Source organism: Eumetopias jubatus, unplaced genomic scaffold (genome assembly GCF_037043125.1).
Source record: "Eumetopias jubatus isolate StellerSeaLion01/CBP00866 unplaced genomic scaffold, mEumJub1_p1.0 scaffold_17, whole genome shotgun sequence".
In the NCBI taxonomy this organism is placed as follows: domain Eukaryota; kingdom Metazoa; phylum Chordata; class Mammalia; order Carnivora; family Otariidae; genus Eumetopias; species Eumetopias jubatus.
Window position 1 is genome coordinate 40,097,693 of NW_028274823.1, and position 26,359 is coordinate 40,124,051.

The 26,359-nt window shown below is 51.4% G+C and overlaps 1 protein-coding gene across 1 annotated transcript; it reads left to right on the top strand.

Annotated features, from left to right (window-relative positions):
* On the top strand, positions 1-25,324 carry TMEM72 (transmembrane protein 72). The gene is made up of 5 exons (XM_028098512.2): positions 1-305; positions 18,127-18,193; positions 21,698-21,769; positions 23,332-23,471; positions 24,846-25,324. The coding sequence occupies exons 1-5, from the start codon at positions 236-238 to the stop codon at positions 25,322-25,324; spliced, it is 828 nt and encodes a 275-aa protein (XP_027954313.2). The 5' UTR covers positions 1-235.
* The last annotated feature ends 1,035 nt before the right edge of the window (positions 25,325-26,359 follow it).

The following is a 26,359-nucleotide window of genomic DNA, read 5'->3' on the forward strand; positions in this document are numbered from 1 at the left end:
ATGATTAAGCTAAGCGTCTGGCAAGGGCATAGGCAGCAGAGCCAGGAAGGTGAGCCCTATCCACACCTCAGCCAGGCTGTGGTGGCCAAGACTGGTTTGGAAAGGCAGGGCCCCAGGGCACGGGGGCCCAGAGCCGACAGCCACAGCCTCCCCCTGCACACGGGCATCCAGGAGCATCTCAGGCCGGAGCCTCTGCTGCCTGCCCTACTGGGACTCTGCCCTCAACCCTGGCATCATGAAGCTGCAAATGTTCTGGACTGGTCTGGAATACACCTGCCGGCTCCTGGGCATCACCACGGCTGCAGGTAAGACCCCGCCTCCCAGCTGCAGTCCCCAGTGCACTGGGCACAGCAGACAAGGCTGTTCAAGGGGTGGGGGCCAGCCGGTTGGGGACAGATGGACACATCTGGCCACATCTGCCCTCACTTTTCTTCCTGATGCCTCCAGAAACATTGCTCAGCAGGGCAGCGGCAGGTGCAGTGGGGTCAGCCTGGGTGAAGGCGCCTGGTGCTGAGTCTCCCCTTGGCAAACCACCACTCATGTGACCTTGGGAGCCCTCAGAGTCCTCATCTGGAAAATGAGTAGAGAGGGTCTGCCTTACCTCCTTGAGGGCTGTCGTGAGGTGGAGGTGAGAGCTGAAGCTGAAGGTATGAAAGATCAGGCAAATGTGAGAATCGGATGCCTTGCTGTGTAGCTACGGAGACGGCCAGCAGCTCATCATGTTTTACCCAAACCGCAGCTCCGTTTCAAGGGACGAGAATTCCCAGCACTTGGGACAGACCGAGTTCTAGCACTGGACGGGGAGGTCCTGGGCTTCCCTTGGCTCACTCCCACCCCGTGAACAGAAAGTCCTGAGAAAACCAGGCCCCCTCTCTGCGATCTGACCGCAAGAACACACTGTGGGTCTGGCGTAGAGGTGGTTCCCTGTGCTGGGCTCCTCTTCCTCACCCGCCTGATCACAGGGCTGCTCGACCCTCAGACAGAGAGAAGCAAAGCAGCCACGATCCTGAGTTCTGCCTGCTCCCTTCCCCAGTGCAGACTCCAACCTTTAGCCCCCCTCGCCCTCCACATGGTCAGGGTTCTTGGGCCTGTGTGAGAGATCACAGCTCTCAGCTCTAGGCTCCACTGTCCCTTGGGAACAAGGAAGAGACACACATTGCTTGCCAAGTCCTTTCTTGCATCCAGCATGAGTCTTGGCAATTAAGAAATGTCCCCCAGCTCGGACTCCAGCCATGCTGGTTCCAGCCCCTGCCCTGTCATTTGCTGATTTGTGACCTTGGGAGAGCCACCCAGCCCCTCTAGGATGGCACTTTCTGATCGGGACCTGCTGGCCAGGTGTTTTGGAGGATCGAAGATGTACAAACTGAGCAAAGCTCAGTGGAACTGAAGGCATAAACCTCTTGGGAGAAGACCGCATGACCGGTTCAGAGCTTGGTAGGGAGGCTGGCCGGCAGGCTCTTCTGGTTTTAGGTCCTCAGCACAAGAAGTCAGCTATGGGGGAAGGTCTAATGACCCTCCTCCTGTTGCAAGATGGAGCACCTGAGCCCAAATGGGGCAGCGACCTTGCCCAAGGTCACACTGCAGATCAGAGGGACAGTAGGTCTGGAGCCCAGGTGCCTCAACTTTTGAAAAGGCCAGGACTCTGGCCAAGGAACTCCCTGCTTCCCAGAGTAGGAAACCCTGCCCAGTGGACACCAGGAAGGGCCTGGAATTGCTCTGCTGAGGGCCCTGAGTAAAGGGGCTGATGGGGGAGCCCGTTCCAGCTTCTGCCAGAAGTACTTTGTCACCTACATGTAAGGCAATGACTGCCAAGGCCCACAACTTCCCACCCTGGGGAGAGGAAGGTAAACCTGAATAGGGTTTCTGTGTCTGGGGTTCAAGTCCTGGTCCACCCCTGTTGATCTTGAGCTCACCCTGCTTTCCTCTGGCCCTCAGTTTCCAGATAGGCAAAATGTACCCTTCTCAGCTATCAGATAACTTGGTGATAGTTCCTGCTGCTACATTCTGCCCAGAGCTGAGGTCTGCCTCCTGTCAGGGAGCTGCTTGAAGAGATATCTATTTTTCTAATAGCCTAGCAGAAGACAGTTTAAAAGTCTGATTTATCTCAGCCAGTGGAAGGGTCTATAGCCTTACACGCGCACATACACGCATGCAAACACACACACGCACGCACACACACTGTTCCTCTTAACCACAACTCTTATCTGTGTGTGGAGGGCTGCCGTTAATGCTGAAGATGGGCCTTCCGCCTGGTTTTGATATAGGATCCAGGCTAAAAATAGGCCATGAGTTGCCTTTTAATGGCCAGGCTTTCCAGTAATCTTGTTGGAGCTTTCTAGAGTGCTGGGAGCAAGCGGGAAGCTAGAGAGAGGGGCTTCGGTGCTCTTGGGCAAATCTCAAGTTTCTTCCAGCGTCACTAAACTCCTGGCCTGTTTCCAGTGCTTAAGATTTGCAAATTCCTTATTCCCTTAAGCCTCTTGTTGTTGAAATCTCTTTTGAGAAGTCTGGGCCTCATTTACAGTAGCATTGCTACTAGAAGGGATATAAGACTTGATAAAGAGGCTATCACTTTGCAGAAACCCCAGGAGACCTAAGGTAGCCCCTGGTCCTTCTATGAGAAGTGTAGGTTCTCCAGAAGCTAGGAAAAGCATGTGGCCCAAGGTTGCTTGGGCACCTGCAGAGACCAGGCAGCTGCCAATCCAGCAGCCTCTTCCCTGGATCCCCTTCTCCTCTGTAGATGGGATCTGGGACTGCTAGAGGTTCTAAGGGTACCAGACCCCAGGAGACTCCACCAGAATGGCAAGGCCCAGTGGCGATGGCCTGGCTGGCTGAGTTCATCTCTTCTTCACCTCCCAGCCACTCTGGATGAAGCTTCATCAGGATGTCCAGTGGTCCCATGGGCCATTGCTGCCCCACTCCCATACCCAGCCCCACACCACCAGTGGGCACACCACCAGTGGGCACTGACCACCATTGCCACTGCTAAACAGGGGTAGACAGGCCACAAGCAGACAGCACCCAGCTGAAGTGTTTCTAAAATTAAGAAAATTCTCTCCCATGAGACATTTTTTAATGACTTTGAGCCAGTCATAATTTTTCCAGATCATCACAGAGCTTCTTCCCAACATTTGTCTTACACTTGGTTAGCTTCGCTCATTTGCATTACCTCCCTGGCATGGAAGGCCGTGTGTGTGCATGCACATGCTTGTGTGTACACATATGTGTGAACACTGGTGTCCCTCCTGCTGAGATGTGGCTCCAGGAGTCACTAGAAGAAGCAAACACAGCTGGGGAACTGCACACAGATTGTGAGCGCTCCACACCTCCCCATACAGATGCCAGACACCTACTGGTGTCTAAACCTCAAAGCAGGTTCTGACTGTGTCCACATAAAAGAGTGACTTTAACATAACTGAGTTAGAGACTCAGGCCCCAGAGGATGCTCGGCCCTGTGATTTATTGTCACTACAAACCAATGATCAGAAAAGGGAAGCTGGGAAGTGGGTTTTACTGACATGGGAGCACAGACAGTTCTCTGTCTCACAGGACTGGTCCCCATCCCTGTTCTTAGAGAGCAGGACTGGCTTCCCTTTGACCTTCTGCAATCCTCTTAATCGCTGAGGGAGAATCTCCACACACTGCCTCACCACTCCTCGGCCCCAGCCCCGAGTCTGTGGGGAAGAGCCCATCGGTTCAGCCCTTTGTTGAGACCCCGCAACTTTCCTCAGAGCAAGGAGGCTCAAGATTGAGGCTTCTCACTGCCAACGCTTGAGGGCTTTCTTCACTCTTCCAGCTCTACCCTGGGGTAATAGCTGATAAGGAAGATTATTTGAGTATTTACTATGAGCCAAGCTCTGTGCTACATGATTTAAGTGTAGTATTTCCTTTCACCCTCATAACTAGCCGGTGAAGCATCATCATGCTCATCGTTACTGTCACTGTATGTGGGGGGAAACTGAGGCTTGGTGAAACAATTTGCTCAGGGTACCGCAACCAGGAAGCAAAGAGGCAAGATTCTAACTGAGACCTTTCTCTTAATCAGTGTGTCCTCCACCTAAATCAGGCTAAAGGTCATGTCTTTCTATGGTTTGGCAACCCCAAGATGCAGAATACAAAACACACAGAGGGTACCAAAGAGGTTTGTCTGAGGCCATACCATACATAGGCTCAGGCAAGTGGGGTCATGTTGAGGTTGGGCACAGTTACACCAAAGCATAGTAAGCATAACCAAGCACTTCCTAAATCTAAAGACTCTGATATTTGATCCAGATGCTCATTTTCTCTCACTGAATAATTGCCGTGTAGACTTTGACTGGCACTACCATAACCATCCAGCCAAATCCACTCCTGGACCTCATCAGAGGACAGACAAATCTGTTCCTATTTCCAGAGGGAGCTATCACAGCAGGACCTTCCATTTATGGGTCCGGAGATGCATAACTGACAACAGTAAGAGAAAGTCCTGATCTTGCTAAAGCCCCATCGGTGTCTATGAGGGTCAAATGCTGATCTTAGACCTATTTTACCAATGAGGAAACTGAAGCTCAGAATGTCCAGGTAGCTTGGCACGGGTCGCACAGCCACTAGACAGCTGGTCTGGTATTGGAGGTCCAGTCTGCCCGCTCACAGGGCAGTGATGCAGTGGCGCATCCAGCGGCTGACAGCACACCGCTCCAAAGAGAAGGGCACCACACAGCCCACCAGGAAATGGGCTGGCATTGAGACAAGGCCATTTTGAATGAGCCCCACGTTTCAGGTTAATGTGCTCTTTTTCACAAATCAATGATTTTAGATCAACCTGGAATCACTTAGGGGTTTTGTTTTGTTCCAGGCTTTTGACCCATTAACCTCTTCTCTACATAAAGGACAGAGCCACATTCCCAACAGCTCCATTGCTTGCCAATACTCAGTTCAAAATGGAGATTTGGCTTATAAATATAGCCTAAGACGAAAGAAGCATTTAAACCTAGATGTTCTCATTATTTTTTAAAGAGTACTAAAGAGTACAGCAAATGCATAGTTTTGACCTTAGCCCTATCTAAGCCTTCAAAAAAAAAAAAAAAAACTAAACTAATGCTTCTGAGACAACCATCTTGGGCCCTCCATGCTAATTTTCCATCCTTCTTAAATGTGGATCCCCGTGACCATCTCCTGCCATCTAAGGAAGCTTCATGCACTTCAACATGTCCACAAGTGGATTTATTACCCAAGCAAGACCACATTGTTTTCACATCCTCCAAATGGATGTTGACTGTTTTTCTTTTCTGATCTGATTGTCCTAATGAGTAAATTAAATATCCCTACCTCTGTTCCACACTTTTACCACTGAAAGATCATAGGATTTGGTTCAAACACTTTTTCTTTACTTCGTTATGCTTGTATCTTCCTTAGGTTTAGAACAAGGAATCTGTAACTCCATTTAGGACTCATTTATTCAGCAAACATTTGCTGAGTTCCCACTTTGTTCAATGTAGACACATAGATTAGGATAGTGTGACCCCTCCCTGAGAGAAGCACATGGTCTGACCAAGGAAACAAGCCAAAAATTACACATCCTAGCACGACGCTCTGCAGTGTAGAGTTTGGAGGGGTGAATTTGTGTCCTTTTCTACTAATTACTAGGTGTGTGATCTTAGGCATGTTACCTAACCACTTTAAACCTCAGTTTTTTAACCTGTGAAATGGGGATAATGAGCGTATCTACCTTCTGGGGTTGTGAGCATTCAACAAAACAATGACTAAAGCAGAAAACTGCCTGCCACATAGATTCTCAGTCAGTGCTGGTTAATTTTTAGAGGAATGTGTAGAACCCAGGGACTGTATAGCATGAGTGATGGGCTCTTCCTCTGAGATGGAAAAAGAAGGAAGACCAGAGGAAAAAAACATGGCAATCTATGACCCTTGAAGCTGCAAAGTGAGGAAGGAGTTAGAATGTGAAGTCTTCTACTGAGTAACCTTTGCCTTCACATTTTGAGGTTGGGTCATTAGGATCAGCCCACAGGAAATTGGTTATTTCTATACTACATGTAGTGACCAAATCAGAAGGAAGATGGCAGCCTTATTTTTTTCTTTATGGGCTGACAATTCTCTTAAAATTGTTCTTAGTTCTGAACAACCATCTGAAGAGGGCTATTATCAAAAAAGGATTGTTCTTTTATACAAGTGGCAGATGCTGAGGAGAGAGAGCCTTCCGTAGGCTCCCCCTGAACCTTCCTAGATTATAGAGGCCAGGAGAAGGTCTTATGAAGAAACATGGGTTATGTGGCATGGATGGAGAGTATCCGGAGGTATGGTCATTGTTTCTGGCACCAGGAAAACTGTCATGCAGAAGGGTGAGCAGATGCATTCTTTTTGAATGTGAGAAAGAATAAGAAGCAAATACCTTGGGCAAATACTTTGACCTGAAATTAAGACCTAGAGGAAATTTCCCCTGTAAGTCCTTACAAGAAAGATGCTATTATGTGTTAGAGGCACTATCCTCAACAGTATCAGTGGACCCTGCTGGGCTATAAATGATATCATCACCAAAAAGTAGCATATCGGCATACCATCTCTGCTATAGAACCTTTCCTGAAGTCTGAAAAGGAAGGGATACTTTTCAACTCATTCTATAGAACTAGCATCACTCTAATATCAAGACTAATAAGGAAATTACAAACATATATCCCTCAAAACACAGATGTAAAAGTCCAAAGAATGTTTTAGCAAATCAAAAAAATAAATGTCAAGGGGATAGTATATCATAAACAAGTGAAACATTAAGGTTGCTTTAATATTTGAAAATCAAGTAATATAACTGACCTTGTTAACAAACCAAAAAAAAGCTTATATTATTATAAAAATAGGTACAGAGAAGGCATTTCACAAAATTCAACATTGTTTCATGACAAAAACTATCATCAAACTGGAAAGAGAAGAAAACTTTCTCAGCCTATAAAGAGCATCTACCAAAAAACCCTACAGCTACTTACAAGTAAAAGATCAAATGTTCTCCAAAATTAGTAACAAGACAAGGATGTCCACTATCACCATTTCTAGCCAACATTGTATTAAAGATTCTAACCAGCGTAATAAGACAAGAGAAAGAAATAAAATGATACAGATCAGCAAGGAAGAGGAAAAACTTGTTATTCACAGATGACCTGGTCATCTATGGAAAATCTGATGGAATCTACTAGAAAAGCTACTAGAACTAATAAAGGGTTCAGTACGTTGCAGAAGACAAAATCAATATACAACAAACAATCTTATTTCTATATTCTAGCAAGAAAAAATTAGAAAATGAAAAAATTTAAATATAATTTATAATAGCATCAAAAATATAAAGTACTTGGGGATAAATCTGACCCCCAAAGTGTAAATAAAAACCTGTACACTGGAAACTAAAAAGAAAAAAAAAATGCTGAGAGGTAGTAAAAAGGCCTAAAGAAATGGAGAAATATATCCTCCTCATGGTCAGAAGACTCAACAATGTTTGGATGTCAATTCTTCCCAAAACTGCTATACAGTTTAAATGCAATCCCAGTCAAAATCACAACAGAGTTTTTCTAAAACTTGAAGGCTGTTTCTAAAATTCACATGGAAATTCAAAGTTCCTAATATAACCAAAACGATTTTGTAATCAAAGAGCAAAGGACATTAACACTACCTGATTTTAACACTTATTATAAGCCTACAGAAATCAAGACAATACAGTATTGACACAAAGAAAGACAAATAGATTAACGGAACAGAATAGAGTCCAGAAATAGACCTATACATATATAAACAACAGACTTTTGACAAAAGTACAGAGACAATTTAGTGTAGAAAGAATAACTTTCGACAAATGGTACTGAACAATATTCATTTACCAAAAGATGAATGTCTATCTATACCTTGTACCATACACAAAAAAAGACTAAAATGGATTATAGACCTAAATGTGAAACCTAAACGACAAAACTTTTATTTTTTTTCTAAAGATTTTATTTATTTATTTGAGAGCGAGAGAGAGAGAAAGAGAGAGACACAGAGTGGGGGGAAAGAGCAGAGGGAGAGGCACAAGCAGATTCTGTGTAGAACCTGGAGCCCAACATGGGGCTCAACCCCAAGATCCTGAGATCATGACCTGAGCATAAATCAAGAGTCGGACACTTCCCCGAATGCGCCACCCAGGCACTCTCCTAAAACTACAAACAGGTTTATCCTGTTACCTAAAAGTAATGATAACTTTTGTAATGAGTTAGGCAGATATTTCTTATTTACAATATCAAAAGTTCAATCCAATAAAAGAACAAAATGATAAATTGCATGCCATCAAAATTAAAAACTTCACCTTTGAAATATAATGTTAAGAGAATGAAAAGACAAGTTAATAAAGAGATATGATGGCAGATAAGCCCATGAAAAGATGTTCCACATCATCAGTCATGAAGGAAATGCAAATCAAAAGTAAAATGAGATACTCCTACCTAGTATTAGAATGGCTTAAAATAAAGAGACTCACCATACCGAGTGCTGAATGTTGGCAAGGATGGGGAACTCTCATACATGACTGATGTTGATGTAAAATGGTGCACTCACTTCGGGGACGATCTGGCAGTTTCTTAAAAAATTAAACATATACCTACCATATGATCCAACCATTCCACACCTAGCTATTTATAACCAAGAGAAAAGAAAGCAAACGTCCATACAAAAATTGTACATGAATGTTCATAGCGTCTTTATTTGTAATAGCCAGAAGCTAGAGAAAACCCAAATGCCCATCAACAGATCAGTTATAAACCAATGAAGGCATATTCATACTACTTAGAAAGGCATAACTACTGATACATGCTACCACATGGGTAAACCTCAAAATAATTATAGTGAATGAAAGTAGACAGCCAAAAAAGAATACCTACTGTATGATTCCATTTTTATAAACTTCTAGAAGATTTAAACTAATCTCTAGTGACAGAAAGCAGATCAATGGTTGTCTGGGGGTGGAAGGAAGTGTGGGAAGGTAGTATTACAAGGAAACAAGGACCATTCTGCTTTCTGTGTCCTTCATGTTCTGGCAGGTTGGCTCAGGCAGATGTGCATGATAATGGCAGAGGCAGGAGAGAGCAGGCCCTGTTCAGGAACCCATTTCATATCTTTGCTTGCATGACACCTGATAACATCCTCTTGCCCAAAGCAAGTCACATTGCTGAGCTCTGATTCAAGGGGTGGGGAGACAGACTTCACTTTAGTGTGGGGGACTGCAAAGTCACATAACAAAAAGTGTAGACACAGACAGGGGTATTATTGCAATCTACCACAAAGCCTTCTACAAGGTCAATTAAAATAGACTTCCTTGCTGGTCGACTTTGGTCTATAACTCATGTTTAGAGATCAAGTTTAGAGAATCCAAATTGGTGCACTCTCTTGCCTTCAGGAAATTTTTCCCACACAGGCTTGTGGGAGGTGTGAGGGGTACTGAGGGCCATGCTATACTCTAAAACCTCTTCTACTTGACTATCCAGAATTTTCTCCTATAAAATCTTAGCCTTTTCTCACAGTGTCTCCGAACCCTGGCTCATATGTATCAGTTGAACACCTCTCAACATACAGGTAAACCTCCCTGCCATGCTTAGACTCTGCCACAGCTTCTCCCGAGTTAAGAAACCTACAGCTACTAACTTCTTATCTCATTGGATTCTTAGCAACTGGCTCCAACATCTTCATGTTCTTAGAAATGGTGCAAATCTAGGTTTTACCTCTACAACCAGCCATTTTAGAACCCTTTTAGAACCTAAACCATCCCCAGCCATTGTCATCAGCTGGTACTTCCTTACCCGAGATGTCCTTACAGACCCTAAGACCAGTAGGAGACACACCATATTTGAGGATGAAGAGGACCAATAATTGTAACAGGGTGAGTTATGAGGCTGGGATGTGGCCACCAGGCTAGCCCCTCGGCAGTCAGCACCACGGACAGGCCACATTCCCCGAGCACACTGGCCCCAAGCCCTTGGCATCCCTAGCAGGTTGCACAGAGGACATGACACAAGAGATGTTGAAGTGGATGGGGCTTTGGACTATTGATATCCCAATCAGGCCTGCAGAAGGGACCTAAGACAGGAAAATCAATGAACAACCATCAGTGTATAGAGAAGAGCTCTTTAGCCACCATAAAAATGTGTATTAATGGAAGGAAAGGATGAGAATAAACCCTCTCCTCCCCCTTGAGAGTGTTTGCCTCTCTCAAGCAGGAACAACCTTCCTCTTCTGATAATTCTATTAGCCATCATCTACATTTGCACAACCCTCGATAATTTACTAAGACTGAATGTTCACAGCCATTTATGCATGCTTTTATTATCCCCATTTTCTGGAAGAGGAAGCAGATGAGAGAGTGATGATTTGCTTGAGGAACCAGCACTCAGCTTTCCTGATTGAGCCTCACGTTCTCTCTGCTACAGCACAGCACCCTCGCAGTTTCCACCCACACTCTGAGACCAAAGCTTCAGGTTGTCCAGGAGGATGCAGAGAAGGTGGTGCACCACGGGGTCTCAGTCCAGCACCTCTGACCCTGCTAACCTGAACTAGAACAAGCCACTCAGGAAGGCTATAGAAGAAAGCCCTGGCCCCTGGGAGAAGAAAATGCTGTGCTTCGGCCCAGACAGGGGGGACAGAGACTAGAGGGCAGGGGACAAGGTGAGGAGTCCAGGCTTGTCCACAAATGCTTGTGGAGGAAGGGCTGACTCTAACCGGCACCAAGTAAGCAGCCCCCTGGGGCGCTGTGCAGGAGCGGTGAGACAGAAGGGTGGGGCGGACTGCACCAGGGTGGGCTCCTAACGTGGTTCTGTGGGCCTGAGTCGAGGAGTAACAGGACCCCGAGCGACAGATAACAGGGAGGGACGGGAGGAGTCGACGGGCCGCTTCGTGGTGGTATAAAAGTACTTACATTGCAGCTCTGCAGCTCTGCCCGGCACCCCTCCCACCTGCAGCGCAAAAACCAGCACAGCTAGGAATCAAGGCTGTCCTTGGGGACAATTTTCTTCTTATGGAGAATTGATTATAATGAAGCCCTGATTCTGGGGACATGTCTGACATTCATTTCCACCGTCAAACTGTTGGCTCCTCTGTCTCCATGCCCAGCTCTGGGAAAAGGCCCCAGGGTCATTTGTGCGAGTGAATTGTTGATACCAGTTGCCCATGGCACACTGAACTAGAGCCCTGCGAAGGCAGAGTATCAGAGCTACCAGCCAGGCTAGCTGGTAAGGAGGACCAGAAGGACAGACCAGATTCCAGGGGTAGCTTAGAGGCTCCCAAACCCTGGGCCAAGAGCATCTCCAGATGCCAGGGCAGGAGGCACTCATTCTCGTGATCACAAAGGGGCCAATGCCACCCACTACATGGCCCTGGAAGTGAACACCTCCTTACATGGAGATTCAGCACCTCTTTAAATTTGGGGTGTCCCTCTCTAAATTTAGGGTGAGCACCTTCTTGAGCTTAGAGTGAGCACCTCTTTTTTTTTTTTTGGATCCCTGGGCTATTTATTTATTTATTTATTTTAATTTTTATTGTTATGTTAATCACCATATATTACATCATTTGTTTTGGTGTAGTGTTCCATGATTCATTGTTTGTGCATAACACCCAGTGCTCCACGCAGAACGTGCCCTCTTTAATACCCATCACCAGGCTAACCCATCCCCCCACCCCCCTCCCCTCTAGAACCCTCAGTTTGTTTTTCAGAGTCCATCGTCTCTCCTGGTTCGTCTCCCCCTCTGACTTACTCCCCTTCATTCTTCCCCTCCTGCTATCTTCTTCTTTTTCTTTTTTCTTAAAATATGTTGCGTTATTTGTTTCAGAGGTACAGATCTGTGCTTCAACAGTCTTGCACAATTGAGTGAGCACCTCTTTAACTTTTGTGCCCAGGTCCCCTGTTCACCTCTCCCTCGTCCAGGCTCTGCCGGATGCCATAACTTCTCTGTGTCTTACAGACAGCCCTGCCTAACTCTGGAAACCTGGCAGAGTTCCCTAGGGCCAATTCCACAAAGCCAGGACTGTACCTATTCTCAACCACGGGGTCGACAGGAGGTCTCTGAGAGAGCAGGTGGTCTACCTGTGTAGCCCTGGGGGGGCAGACACGCAGGAGACAAGATGACCAAACCTCTTCTGACGTACCAGTCCCATTTTTCACCCAACACTCCTCCTTCCAGTTTAAGGCCACACATCATGCTCATTTCCTGGCTTCTGAAATACCCCAGTTCTGGAAACTAGTCCCCTGGAAAAACATTTAGGAAACTCCAGACCGTCAGTCAAACCATCTTGGAGTCCTGTATCTCTGTCACATGGAACTCTGGTGCCTTCCAAAGTCAGCTTGTTCCCCCCACAGTTCAGTGAGGAGAGCAGGCTAGGAGCTTCCATGGCAGTGGTCTCTGCAGTTGTCCGGGGTGAGTACTGGATGCAGTTCACAAAATTCTCCTGCAGTAGAGGGTCTCAATTTTTGCTTTCTGTACTTTTTCCACTGGGAATCTTTGTGAAATGAAACTATAGAGGGAGCTGCTTTAGATGAGGCAGAGCCTCACCGATCCTACATGAAATCCTAAGATAGGATACTGCTAATAGGATTCTACAGCCCAAAAGAAGTCCCCAGACACCACCCCACTCCTAGGAGACTGCATCTCCCAGGCTGTGCCTGAATTTAAGCAGGGGGAGAGGTGCTGCAGGACCTAGGAGCCCACTAGTTGGCTTTCTGACAACCAAGCTGGCGACCAGGAAGAAGGGCCAGAGGCCCAGGGGGCTTTGGGGGCACGCTCCCTGCTGAGAGTCAGAATATAGACAAGACCAGACACAGGGACATCTGGGACAAAAATCTCAGGTAGTTAAGAGGATAGGATAAGCTGCTTTTCCAATTATCTGTGGCCTCATAATAAAACCACTCCAAACTTTAGTGACCTAAGGCTACATCAATTTTATTATGCTTGAAATGTTGTGGCTCAGGAATTCAGGCAGAGAACAGTGGAGATGGCTCATCTCAGCTGCATGAAGGCTGAGATCTCAGGTGGGGTGGCTGCCATGGCCTCTTTGCTTCTGACTGTTGGTTTAGCTCATCCATTCTTCTCCGCTTCGTACCTGCTGGGGCTGGGATGTCATCTAGGAGTTTCCTCACTGACACGTCTATGCCTGATGAAGAGGGCTGAGCCAGCGGGGTGCTGACCATGAATCTCTCTTTCTCTCTCTCTGTCTTTCTCTTTCTCTAGCATTCTCTCTACATGGCTCACTTGGGCTTCCTCACACATGGTGGTCTCAGGAGCATCAGACTTCTTACATGGGGGGTGGTTACCCCCAGAACAAGGATTTGAAGAGGGCTGGGTGGAAGCTTTTTGTGAATCAGCAGTGTAAGTCTGTATCTTTCTATTGGGCAAGCAAGCCACTAAGGCCAGCCCACATTCAAGGTGGGGGGGAAATAGACTCCATCTCTTGATGAGAGGAGTTGCAAAGAGCTGGTGGGCAGCTTCCATCAAGTGCAGCCTACTGTAACAAAGAAACCCCAAATTGCATTGCTATAATTAGGGGTATCTCTCTCACCTAACAGTGGTAAGTACATGGGAGTCAATTCCCATTTTCTGCCAGAGAGCCCAGCAATTAGCTTACCAGGTCTGGTCTCTGGGAGTGTTGCTGCCCCAGGGATCAGCAGGAATATCTTCACAAGGAGACCGTTCCAGGCTCACTTACCTTAGTCATGGCAACTTGTGTGATGTTCAGAAGCCCAGGAGACCTCTGGGGAGATAAGTGCTAGGGAGGAGAGTAAGTTCTCGAAGAAGCAGGTCTAATGCCCAGGGTACTTGTCTGCACCCAGACTGTGGGGATGGGATTTTTTCCCCCAGCACCACAGGGCACAGCTTTCTCAGTGGACTTGGCTCCCTTGGAGGGGTAGGAGGAAGTTGCAAGGTGCAAAAAGACTTGAGGGTGTGGGCCCAGGAAGCCACACTTGTCACTGCCCCAGGGCAGAACCTGTGACCTTACCCGGTTTCAGGAACTACACAGAGAAGCCCACAGAACCGCGGCCGCAGCAGCCCCAGACTCTCATTCGTGCTGCTCCATGCTCCCGGCCTCCCCTTGCCTTCCTTGTCTGTGGAGCTGTCCTAGGTTCCCAGACAGAATGGAGCTGCACTCAGCCTGCTGGCAGGGTGCTGGGGCCTCTTCCCACCCTCCACAGGCTCTTCATTTCCTGGGTCCACGACAGTCGGCCCAAGCTCCAGCGCATAGTTCCTTCGCAGAGCCTTGCTTTGCCCAGGCCCGGCACACGGGATGTGCCCTAAATGACGGTGCAGGCTGACCTCTGGGGACTTTGGACCCTGGCCTACCAGAACTCTTGGGTTGCTAGGCGGAACTGCCCTGGGCAAGGAGATTGGGCTGTGGCGACTTCTGACATTCAGAAGAGAACTCTGCTCAAGCTGAGGGCCCCTCGCCAGAGGCCTCGGGTGAGGGGCGGATGGGCAGTCACCACACTCACCCGCAGCTTAGGCACCAGGCAGGTCCCTGAGGGAGTGAGATGGTCGTTTCCTGATTCTTCCCGTGGCAGACATTACAAAAATCCATTCACAGCTGGTCCACTGCCCATTGCAACAAGGGTCTCATCCATGTGACACCTCCCCATACACATGAATCCCCCCCAGGAAATGTCCTCCCCACCAGCACCATTCCCACCAGAGCCCTTCCTCTGCTGGGGGTTCCTGGGGCCCCCGGAAATCAGTCCTGCTTCTGGCTTCCCTCTGCCCTTTCCCACCAGCATGCTGTGGGCAAGGTGCTGCAACTCCAGGGGCCTGGCTGGGATGTTTCCACAAATAACATGCAGTTGATGATTCCCACCTTGAGGGATGTGGTGCGGACTACACAAGATGCAGGGCTGGGGGTGGGGCATGGCGCAGGGGGCTAGTGCAGCTTGTGGCACATGCTGAGACTTCCTTGAGAGGCAGCTGGGCTGGCACACCCAGGGGGTTTCCAAACCCAGACGCCTTCTGGTCCCATGCTTCTGCCTTCCACTACCCCGAAAAAACAAAAACAACAACAACAAAAAAAAAACAGGCCGCAATGGCAAGGCAGGCCCTTCTCTGTGCCTGGGGAGCCTCCTCGTCGGAGCGCTCAGGCAGAACCAACCCTCCCCTCCTGAGCTCCTGTGCCCACTAGCACCCTTGTATTAAACAGGTGAGCAAGGTCACGTGGGCACACCCTCAGGAGCCACGACCAGAACTCTGCTTCAGGCCAGGCCAACGAAGGAACCAGTGGCTACCAGTGTGCTGGGAGATGGGGAGGCCAGGAGCACCCGGAGCATGGTCACCACCTCCTATCTGCCGCTTTAACTCAGCCAAATATCACCAAAGCCTCTTACCCTGTAGCCCGAGGTCAGGTCGCTTTCTAAATGCCAGTCTGAACTTGTCACTCACCCTCCCCAAAACACTCAAGGCCCTCCCCGCCCATCCTGTGGAGGCTGATATTTCAAGACCCACTCTCAGGCCTCTGCCCACAGGGACAGCCTAGCGCCCCTTCTGTGCTAAGCGCTTACCCATGGTTACCAAGGGAAGAACACACGAAACGAGGATTCCAACCCAGCTCTCTCTCTTCTCTGCTGTTTCATCGATTTGTTTTTTCAACTGCAAACCAGGGCTGCCACTACAGCATTCCGAGAATGCCCCTTTGACTATAGACCTTTTGTTTCCATCAAAAAGCATCAGAATAACTCTCCACATGCCAAATAAATCAGAGAAAAGGGCCGGGTTCCCAAGACCCTTTCCTGCCACCTGCTGGTCACTCGCTGCAAGGCCATGCAAATCTCCAAAGACTGCCCACGAGAATGTGAGCAAGGGACTGAGCACCTATGAGGTGCTCGGCATCAGTCAGCTAATTGAATCCCCATAACCATTACGTGCAAGAGGGATGAGGAGGAATCTGAGGCTCAGAGAGATTGAGTGACTCAGCTATTAACCGGCAGGTGTGAGACTGAAATGCTGGAATGACCTAGGTTGGTGAGGTTGGTTTTGCCTATGTGCTCTCTGCCTCAGTTTCCCTTCTGTAAAATGAGTATAACATAATACTTTCACACAGGATTGTTGTGATGATTTAAAAAGTTAATAGATGCTAAGTGCTGAGAACAGGACAGGCTACAGAGTGAAAACTGAATAGATGGGCATTTGCCTACAGTACACACACACACCACACATCTCTCTCTCTCTCACTCTCTCTCTCTCTCTCTCTCTCTCTCTCTCACACACACACACACACACACACACGCACACACACACACACACACACACACACACTGATAGACAGTGGAAACCAGGAAACCGTCTACCACCTGGAGCCAGAGTCTCAAGTTTGGTCGGCAGGTCCTTTGCTTTCTGGCGTGTCCTTGGAAGAATTACACAAGGTGACTGACTAAGCCTTGTTTGCCTCCCGGTAAAATAGGAAGTATGGATCTCCCTGTGTCTCAGGCTATGAGGAGCCAGGACAAGCGTGACCATCGTGTATAAAGCATTAAGTGCTCTACAGGTTATGCTGACCTTCTGCCAGTGTGTGTGGCTGCCCAGCACTCCTGGCCCCTTTCCTGGTACAAACCTGTGAACATCTAGAACCTGGAGAGGGCAGAGGCACGGTGTCCTCCACGGCTCTAGACTAAGCCCAGGGGAGCACTGGCGAACCCTCCATCACCAAGCACACTTAGGCACATCCCCCTCCATTCCTAGACTGAAGCACTCTGTGCCCTTCTCCCTGATGTACTTCCACAAACCAATCCCCCAGAAGTGAGGGGGGGACGTGCTGGTGGCCTAAATGAGGGTCTTCACATTGCTTCTCAGGAACAGCATTTCCACATGGACAAAGGGCTCAGGACACTGGGGGTGGAAGTTTACAGTGTCTCTGCCAAGGAGGAGAGTCATCAGACCCAGGGAAGCAGCCTCCTGGACAGCAGAGATGAAGGGTCACACACGGTAGCCAAATAGGACAGCCTAGCCCTGCCATCTTTGATTTTCTGGGAGGGAGACAAGGTGACGCCACAATTCGGCCAATACCAGGGTGTGTCATCTGAGCCCAGAGAGAAATGTAGGATGTATGCAGTGCAATCAGTCAGGACCAGAAAGAATTCGAGTTAGTGGGCCATGCGGCCCTGCAGGAAGGATTCAGGACACATCAGTGCTGTCTGTGGAATGTGTCCCTCGGTGAGCGGATGGGGTCTGAGCCACAGCTTGTTGAGTGAAGCAGGGGGAGCAAGAACCAACCCTCCCCTCCTAAGCTCCTGTGCTTACTAGCACCCTTGTATTAAACAGGGTGGAGACAGCCATGACAATGAGGGTCTCATCCGTGTGACACCCCCATTCTCATGAGCCCCCCAGAAAATGTCCTCCCCACCAGCACCATTCCCACCAGATTGGAGACAGCCAGAAGCCAGCAAGTCTAGAAAGCTGGGTCCAAGACAATATTCACCCTGGACAAACGGAAGGTCAGGTGCTTGAGCACAAATACCAACTGCCAAGAATAGGTAAGGAGGACAAAGCCGATCAGCTTCTTATGTCAGAGCAAACCCTCAGGGGCTTAACCAACACTGGGTCCAAAGCAAGGAGACAGGAGTGTGTGATACAGCCACCAAACCAGCAAGTGAAAATGGGGTCACAGAAACAGCTAGAACAGTGATCTGGGCAAGGGAACAGGGGTTGGGGCGGTCCCACCCATGGCCAAGCACTGAACCCAGACACACAGCACATACGGGTATGGCCCGCAGGACAGTGAGGGCCCTTGAAGCCATGACATGTGGAGGACAGCTGGAGAGCAGAGGGGCTGGTGACCTGTGAGCATGAGCTCTCTGTGGGGACACGAGGCATGGCGGCATGACCAATGTGGGCAGACGAGGAAAGGCATCTGTGCTCGGGGACTGGAGTAAAAGACCTCTGGGGTTCTGCCTGAAACCTCTCTGGTTTCCAGAGCCCAATCCAGAAGGCTCCCTGCTCCCTTGCCTTTTCCCAGCGACCAATCCCTGTGCCACTTGGAGAAGAGCCTAGCCTAGCTCTCAGTCCCCAGGGAGAAGGCTCACTCTGCAGCCAGGGAACCTTCCACAGGGCCGCAGTGTGGCTGGAGCACCCAGGCCCACTTTCCCCTCTCCTCTTCCCCTCTTAGTGTTGATCGGCGTGGGCACTGAGACCTTCCTCCAGGGGCAGTTCAAAAGCCTGGCTTTCTATCTGCTGTGAGTATGTGTGCATGTGCCCTTCCCTGCCTGCGTGTTCTGCTCTGGCTCACCCCGAGTCTGTCAGACTAACACAGAGCAGCCCCCACCCCTTTCCCATGCTAACTCCATCACATCCCTCAGGTGGAAGAAGTAGAGGGGGCTTCTAGGATATTCTCTGGCTTGGGCAGGGCTTTGGTCAGATCACCCCATAAATCAAACAGTTATCCTTCCATCCATCCACCTACACAGCCATCCATCCAGTCATCCGTCTGTCTGTCTGTCCCTCCACCCAGCCCGCCAGCCAGCTACCACCCATCTACCTTTTCAATCATCTCTTTGTTCAGCAAACATGAACTGAGCTCTTGTTTTAGAGAGAGAGGAACCAGTTCCAAACACTATGTATTTGAACCCTTCCACATGCCAAGCAGATTTATTTCCATTGTGTCCTTTAACTCTGACAGCACCGGAGAAGGGCATATTGTCCTAGTTTTTCAGATTAGCAGATTCAGAGGGAGTGAGCAGCTCAGCCCAACAAATTCACAGCAGCAGGGCCCAGACTCAGGCCTGGGTCCGTCTAGTTCCCCAGCCTCTGTCCTCTCTTCCTTGTCAACTGCCTCACAAATGCCTGCCGGCGGGAAGGACATCGCTGTGCAGTGGTGGCCTGATGACGGAGGACAGCCTGGGGTCCCAGCCGGCTCTGACCAACCGGCTTCTCAGCAGCCCCATCCTGAGGGACACGGGGCACCTGTGCTTTGTCCCGCGGGGTCACCAAGCTGCCTCCTCCCTGCCCACACCCACCCTCATCCCTGCCTCACTGCCCAGGGCAGCTCTTGGATTTGCTAGGTAGACCACACCCACCGTCCCTCATCCTTCCTCCACCCGTCCAGCCCATTGCCACTCTGCCATGAAATTAGCTACCTAGAAACACAGGGCTGTTCTGGAAGCTTCGGCTGCTGCCACGGCCTCCAGACCCTATTCCTCTGCCATCTCCTGGTCTCCATTTTATTTCTTGTCACCCAACTTACACCTCAGGAGCTTCTGACTCTTTCTCAAACTCACCTACATCACCTCACCTCCAAGCCCTTGCTTATCCCATTGAGCACCCAGGGTGACTGACCACCCACCTGGACATTCCCAAAGCCCGATATTCCTTCCTGGCATTCTGCCCTGGGAAGCCTACCCTGAGCCTGGGGCCCCTGCTGCCTGGAAGCGACCTCTCTTCCCTCTGAACTTGCTCCATGTCTTACTGAGCCTGTCCCTGGCCGCCACGCCCTGTGTCCCCGGAATCCAGAAGCCAGCCTGGCCTTCCTCCTCTCCTCCTCTCTCTACTTAGCTTACCCACAAACCTCACTTCAAGTAAGAGGTAGGTGCGATTGTCCTCCTGTAACAGGTCAGGTCCGTAGCCAGTTAATGCAAACCATGTTCTGCCCAGAACCCTGCCCCGTCCTGACTGCTCTGTCCCTGCCCCTCTGGTCACCCGGTCATCCAGTCTAGAAGACATGATTTCCAGCCTCAGGTCCCCCCAGCCCTCGCCGTGAGCTAGGTTGTGTTCTCCCTGTGCACCGCTCCGCAGCCGCCCGGGATGGGAGCCCCTGCCTGCCTGCCCATCCCTCCTGCACTCAGCCCCACTCACTCCTCAAAGGCCATCGCAACGCCTCCCTCCTCCCGGTCTCCCTCCCTCACACACACACACACACACACACACACACGCGGTCTCCCCTGCAGATCTCAGACTCCTGCCTCCGTGTACCCCTCCACTCAGGACGTTGGCCGATTGTAGCACACCCCTGTGTCACTGTCCTTCCCTCCCCTGTGTCCCCGGGACCCGGCAGGGGCCGAGGCTCAGAGCAGGCTCCCATAGGCACTGAGCTATGGTGGGCTTTCTCCTTGTTCTTCTCCACTTCTCTGCGCACCGGCTTCCTCCCCTTCCTCCCCCACCTTTCTCCTTCCCGCGGGGCCCCTCGCCGCCTTCCTCACGCTCCCCCACAGACAGCAGGCACACCATTGGCTGAAGGGTCTGCGTGGCTGGTGTGGCGCCCCGGGCAGAGGCTTGGTTTGTGGGATCCTGCTACCACGGCAGGGCTCTGGGCTTGGATTCGCTGCCCCACCTGAGTGACCAGACCTTCTTGGCCTCAAGAGGCACAACCTCTACAGCACCAGACAGGACACCTGGCGAGTCACTCTACTGCCCAAGCCTCAGTTTCCTCCTTGCCCCCCATCCCAGGATCTAGAAAAAGGCAATGGCACTTGTTTTACAAAGCACGCACGCTGTTGTGCTTGTTAGGAACCCAGGCTCTGGAGTCTAAGGGCTGGGTTCAAATCTTGGCCCTGTAATTACTGTCAGTTTACAGATGAGGATGCTGATGCACAGGAAGGTCCAGCCCCTTGCCTATAGGCACACAGCTGATCAGTAGCAGGGGCAATGCCCAGGTCCCTGAGGAAACTGTGGCCCCAAGCCACCTTCTCCTGCGAGGTAGTATCTCCTTTCACTCATTCATTCACTCCAGTGGTGTCTACGGAGCACTTAACAATAAGCCATTCCTAGGGTGGGCCTGGCTACAGGGAAGAATTAGAGAGGGAACTGACAAAGGGAGTTCATAGACTGGTAGCTGAGGGACCACAGTAAAACAGGGAGAAGCAAGAAGTCACCAGACAGACAAAAGGAGGAAAGAGGAGTCCTTCCAAGAGGGGCTAGCTTGTGCAAAGGCCCTGTTAGCTTCCTGTGTAGACAGAGGACTAAGGAGGTTCATATAAGGCTTTAAAGGCATGCTAAGAAATTTCAGTTTTATAGGCCAGTAGGACCCTCCAATAAAACATGTTAAGTTCCATTCCCAAAGATTCTGATATATAAAGTCTGAGGCTGGCCCAGGAATTTATGATTTCACATCTTTCCCAGAGATTCTGATTGGAAGTTCCCTGGACCACACTTGGAACATGAGGAGCTTTTGAAGCAATGTGGATTGGGAAGACCATGGTCACATTCAGGTGTCAGAAGGAGCCTCAGGGCAGCCAGTGGGGATGGAGTGGAGGAACAGGAAAGGGAGAGGGGATGGCGGGGAGTTAGGGAGGTGGAAAAGGGGAGTCAAGTGCAGGGGCCAAGGGGGCAGTGCCCAAACTCAGGTCATATAGGTGAGGCCAGAGACTGGACAGTGGGCAAAGAGGGAGAAGGAAAGGAGTCGGGAACAGATCCAGCCTTCAGGTTCGCACAGCCGAGCAGCGAATGTCATGCTAGTGACAGTAGGTAGGATGACGTTGGCCACACAGGGGCCGGTGTCAAGGCAGCCTCTCACCCGTCTCTGGGCCCGGGCTCGCACCCCTCCACTGAGGCCCAACCCAGCATAGGCCCTGGCACGGACGCAGCTCCTGGCAGATTCTGGCTGGGGGGCAGCATTAGGCCGGGGAACTCCTGGTCAGTCTGTTGGCTGTATGGCCAGGAGCCCCAGATGCTGTGGGAAACAGGCTCTGGGAGAGCGAAGGGCAGATCAGATGGCTCCAGACCTCCCTTCCCTGTCTCCACCACAGGTTTATAGGAAGTGTCATCTCCGTGTGTGAAGGGGCCTACTTTGTGGCTCAGCTGCTGGCCGCCTGCTTCCAGTAAGTAGCCTCCAGAGCAGCCCTTCCACCACCTCCTAGCCCCAGACACCCCCAGATTCCTCCACCCGTGAAGCCACAGCCCACGTGATGGTCTGCTCCCAAAGCAGCTACGGACGGGTTCCCTCCCCACCATGTAGCCAGCCCCTGCCCGGGCATGGGCTCAGGTCTCCAGGGCTCAGTGGTCCCCTTTCTCTGCTCCCAACCAGGGGAGTGGAGGGAAGCATTCACACAGGGCCCATTTCCACCCAGAAGCCCCTGCAGAGTCCATCCCCACCTCCAAGAATAGTCCGTAGCTGCACCTGCCATCCAAGGCACCCATGGAGAGGTGAGGACCCTGCGGAGTAAGCAGAGATAGATTTGAGAACTGGTTCTTTTTCCTGCTAGGACCCAGGCACAAGTCAGGGGCTGCAAGGATCTCGGGAAGCCACTTGGCCATGGAGGCCCATACTTGCTGTCCAGCAGTGCTCAGTTCATAGAAGCTGTCATCAGTGTGGCCAACGGCTGTCCCTGGACCACAGCTCTCAGAACCTCAACAGTTGCATCTCTAGGTAGTCAGAGAAAGAGCCAGGCCTCAAATCCAGCTGTCCCTTGCAAGGCCATCAGCTGCCTCCCAAGGTCACCAGCCCTGAGGCAACAGGCTTCCTCCTTTCCGATGAATGGCACTGTCAAGGGATCTTTGCAACTTCTCTGGGACCGGGAGGGAGGAGCGCTGAATCCAAAGGGGAGTTTCACACACCGCCCCACCCCCCACCCCCGTCCTGGACTCCCCCCTCTCCCAGCCAGGGTCTGGTCACAAAACAACGTCCACCAGAGGGCACCAGTGAGCCATGGCCATGGTGTGCGGGAGGAGGGCTGCTTTCAGGACCAGCGCGTCATCCTCCAGCCCCCGCCACTGCCCCCAAACTAGCCTGGACAGAGCCCTGCTCCAGACCAACTCACAAGATGAAGGAGATGGACCTAAAGGGAAGCTCTTTCCTCCTTTGAAACCCGGAGGCAACACCGCTGAGGAAACCTGCTGGGCATCAGGCCTCTGCCAGGCCCATGTGTGGTCCCTGCGGGCCAGTTTAAAAAGAAGCCCCTCTGGGCTGATGCCATCTTATGCCTAGGTGAGGCTCTGTGAGCAAGGTGGAGCTGGATTCCAGCCTGTTCACTCAGGTGGCCAGGCGGCTTGTGCAGTGCACAGTCTACACAGTGGTCCCAGCCAGCTCTTTCCCATACTGCGTGCCTTCTCCACTCCACTGGGGACCTCCCAGTGGACCCCTGAGTCTCCTATTCTCCTTCCCCCTGACTTTGCTGAATCCTGATATCATTTAGCTCCCTTCACCCCTGACAGAAAGACAGGGTGAGGCAGCCTTTCAGAAAAATTATAGGCCCTCTGGAAGGACTCAGGCAAGACCCCAGACTGTGGAACCCATGATAAGGACTCCAGCCCCTGGGGAGAGTTTAGTCAGAGGCCACTAAAGAGAAATGGGCACAGCAGGACCCCATCCCAGCCTCACACGTTCTGGGCCTTTTCTGAGTTTTTTCCCATTTCCCACTAATCCTGGACTCCCTCCCACCAGGTGTCGACCAGAGTCCCTGGCCTCCAGAGCAAGGGAGAAAGCCCGCTGGCTGGGCTGCTTCCAGAAGTTCCTGGCGTACATGTTGCTCTCTGTGGCCTGCTTTCTCCACCCTGTCCTGGTCTGGCACGTGACCATCCCAGGTAGGAGCTCCGGGAGTTAGTGGAGGCAGGGAGCCCCCACCACAGGCTCCTGGGCTCTGAGCAGGAGGGGCTGAATCCCCCCGCACAGGCCTCAGTAACACGGGCTCCAGGGCCCCCCATGGCCCCACTGACTTCCCTGGCCTAGATCACAGGATGAGGAAGGGTCAGGCATCCTTCATGCTGATCAAGTAGCAGGAATGTGCCTTCATGGAGGTCCAGAGGCTGCACTCACAAACAGAGACCCTTCCTCCAATGCCTATGTGTGTTCAGAGCCTTCAGAGGGTGTGAGATGGTCACTTCTCTGTGCAAACCCTTCCATGTCTCCCCAGTGCCTACCCATTCAGGTCCAAACTCCTCAGCCTGGTTTTGGAAGGCATGCCGTGATGGGACCCTCAAAGCCTCAGCATCTTCCCCTCCACCTCATAGACCGTGCTAGTCAGCTAGAAGCCGGGACTCAGTGCTCCCAGTCCTGGGTTTTGTCCACGACCTCCTCTGCTGGTAGCCTCCTCTTCCCCACTCCCTAGCTGTGAAAACCATGTCCCTCCTCGTGACCCGCCCAAAATGCCGGGAAGCCCACTGCTCAGGGAGACAAAGTCGAAAGGCAGAGCCTCTTCTTCTTTCCTGTGGTTTCTTCTAATGTACCTGTCATAGCATTTCAAGGCCACTCTGCACGGCCCTTGCTGGACTCCAGAGGATTCAGCATTGCCAAGGCCAGGGCGAGCCACCACCGCCCACTCCTTGGAGAGCGAGAGCCGCCCAGAGGCTTCCTCTGGATAGGGCGGGTCTCCTGGCAGGAGACCCCAGAGCCACAATCTCAGCCTGAGACAGAGGGACCTCTGGCCTGGAGACTGGGGGAAGAGGGGGCACCCAAGAGGGGGACCCATGCTAGGCCAGCCCCAGCCAGTAAGATTTACACTTTCCTCCATGTTTCCTGGGGAGGCTGAGGATGGAGCATCTCCCCACTTCTGGGAATGGATAGAAGCCCAGTTCAGCAGTGGGAGCCCAGTATCCAAAATAGGGTGCAGGTCCCACTGCAGGCATTGCAGGTCCAGCCCAACACGTGGTCCTAACATGGAGGCCAAGCATGGCGATGAGAGGCCAGGCAGGTGGCTCCAGGGTCAGCTGTCAACGCAGGGGGCCTCGGGCACATAGCCCCCTGGCTAACAATCAGGGTGAGGGCCCAGCACGGCACCGGCCCCGCTGACATCCCTTAGCCAGACACCAGGCCTGCCCCTGAATCAGAAGTGGGTGTGATGTGCAGGCTGGAGCCCAGAGGGCCTGAGCCTGCCACAGTGGCCCCTTTGGAACAGTGTGCTTGGACAGTGCTCTGTCCAGCTCCTCCCCAGCATCCTGACCTCCTGCATCCCCTTCCAGGCTCCATGCTCATCATCACCGGCCTGGCCTACTTCCTGCTGAGCAAACGGAAGAAGAGCAAAGCCAACCTGGAGGTGCTGGCTCCCCCTGAGCAGTACACGGACCCCTCCAGCAGTGCCGTGAGCACCACCGGCTCTGGGGACACCGAGCAAACCTACACCTTCCACGGGGCCTTCAAGGAGGGGACTGGCTCCCTCTTCATCCACATGAAGAGCATCCTGAAGGGGGCCAAGAAGCCCAATGCCCTCCAGTGCCCAGACACCCTGACAGAGCTGACTCTGGAGCCAGCCGACTCGCTGGTCAAGAAGAAGCAGGTGCACTTTGAAGACAGTATGGTCAGAATCATCCCGTCTCTCACTGAAGACCTGGATGATGGGGACAGCGAGCCAGAGGAGACCACATCTGACACCACTCCCATCATCCCTTCCCCACAAGCCCCTATCTTCTTGTCTTCTCTCACGGACACCAACCTATTCTGAGTTGCTCATTCCAGCCCCCTGGGGGACACTCAGCAAGGGGTCTGCAGAGATTGATGACCCTGCCTGGAGTTTCCTGATACCTGAGGGGCCCCCAGGGAGCTTGGGGTCTTCACAGGTTAGGGCTTCAAGGGGTAACCAGACTTCCCCATGGTAGCTAGGCTTCTGGGACCATCGAGTGGCCTGGCAGATCCTGCAGAGGCCTGGAGGAAGGCACAAAGGAAGCTCGTGCTGCCTCAAGCCAACAGAGGTTCCTCCTTCCTGGACACGGAGTGGGGAAATCCTTGTGCCTTCCCCGATGGAGACCATCAGTCCCACTTCACATAAGGCTGCTTCGGCCCTGGAAGCCAACAGGCTTCTCTGGTTCCTGACACGAGGGCCCAGCACTCAGCAAGGACTCCTCGGCCATCCCATCTTTGATGCAACAACCTGGCTTTCAACAATCCCAAGGATGTGTTGGCTACTTGAGCAGCTCCAAGGCAGGTGTTGAAGGTAGCCCTAGATCCCAACCCCCAGGCAAGATGGCTCCCAACGTAGAGGGAAGGCAAGGCTGCCAAGCCTCAGGATGGGAGCAGCGGGAGCTGTGGGCCGCATTTTCTGCGTGCTCTGGGGCTGGGCAGCAGGAGGTACAGAGCACTTCAGGAAACAAGGCCGCTCTGTGCTCACTGCAGGGACAGCCAGGCTCATTCCAGAAGCATTGCTGAGGACTCCCCACATCCCCACCACGTGAACTTTCCCAAGATTCCAAACAGTTGATGTAAACTAAAAGATCCTGGACGGCGACAAGGATTCAGCAGCATGTGCCCCAGCACAGCACCCAGCCCCTACAGTGTGTGGGAGACCAGGGGGGCTGTGCTCCCCAGACACATGGCACAGAGAGGCGGCCGGGCCGTGCTCAGGGGCCTGGTGGCAGAACAGGTAATAAATATACATTTGTTTTAAATGTAAGGGAGGCAAGACATGGGATAGAGCAGGGATGAGAGGAAAGTGGGCAGGCCAGCTAGCTCTCTGCCACTGGGCTAGGGAAGTGACAGTTAA

Bases quoted from the DNA above. Each gene is read 5' to 3' on its own strand.
- TMEM72 (XM_028098512.2), top strand. From the start codon at position 236: ATGAAGCTGCAAATGTTCTGGACTGGTCTGGAATACACCTGCCGGCTC. The intron at 306-18,126 runs GTAAGACCCCGC...TTCCCCTCTTAG, and splicing joins GGGCATCACCACGGCTGCAG to TGTTGATCGGCGTGGGCACT. The intron at 21,770-23,331 runs GTAAGTAGCCTC...CCCTCCCACCAG, and splicing joins CTGCTGGCCGCCTGCTTCCA to GTGTCGACCAGAGTCCCTGG.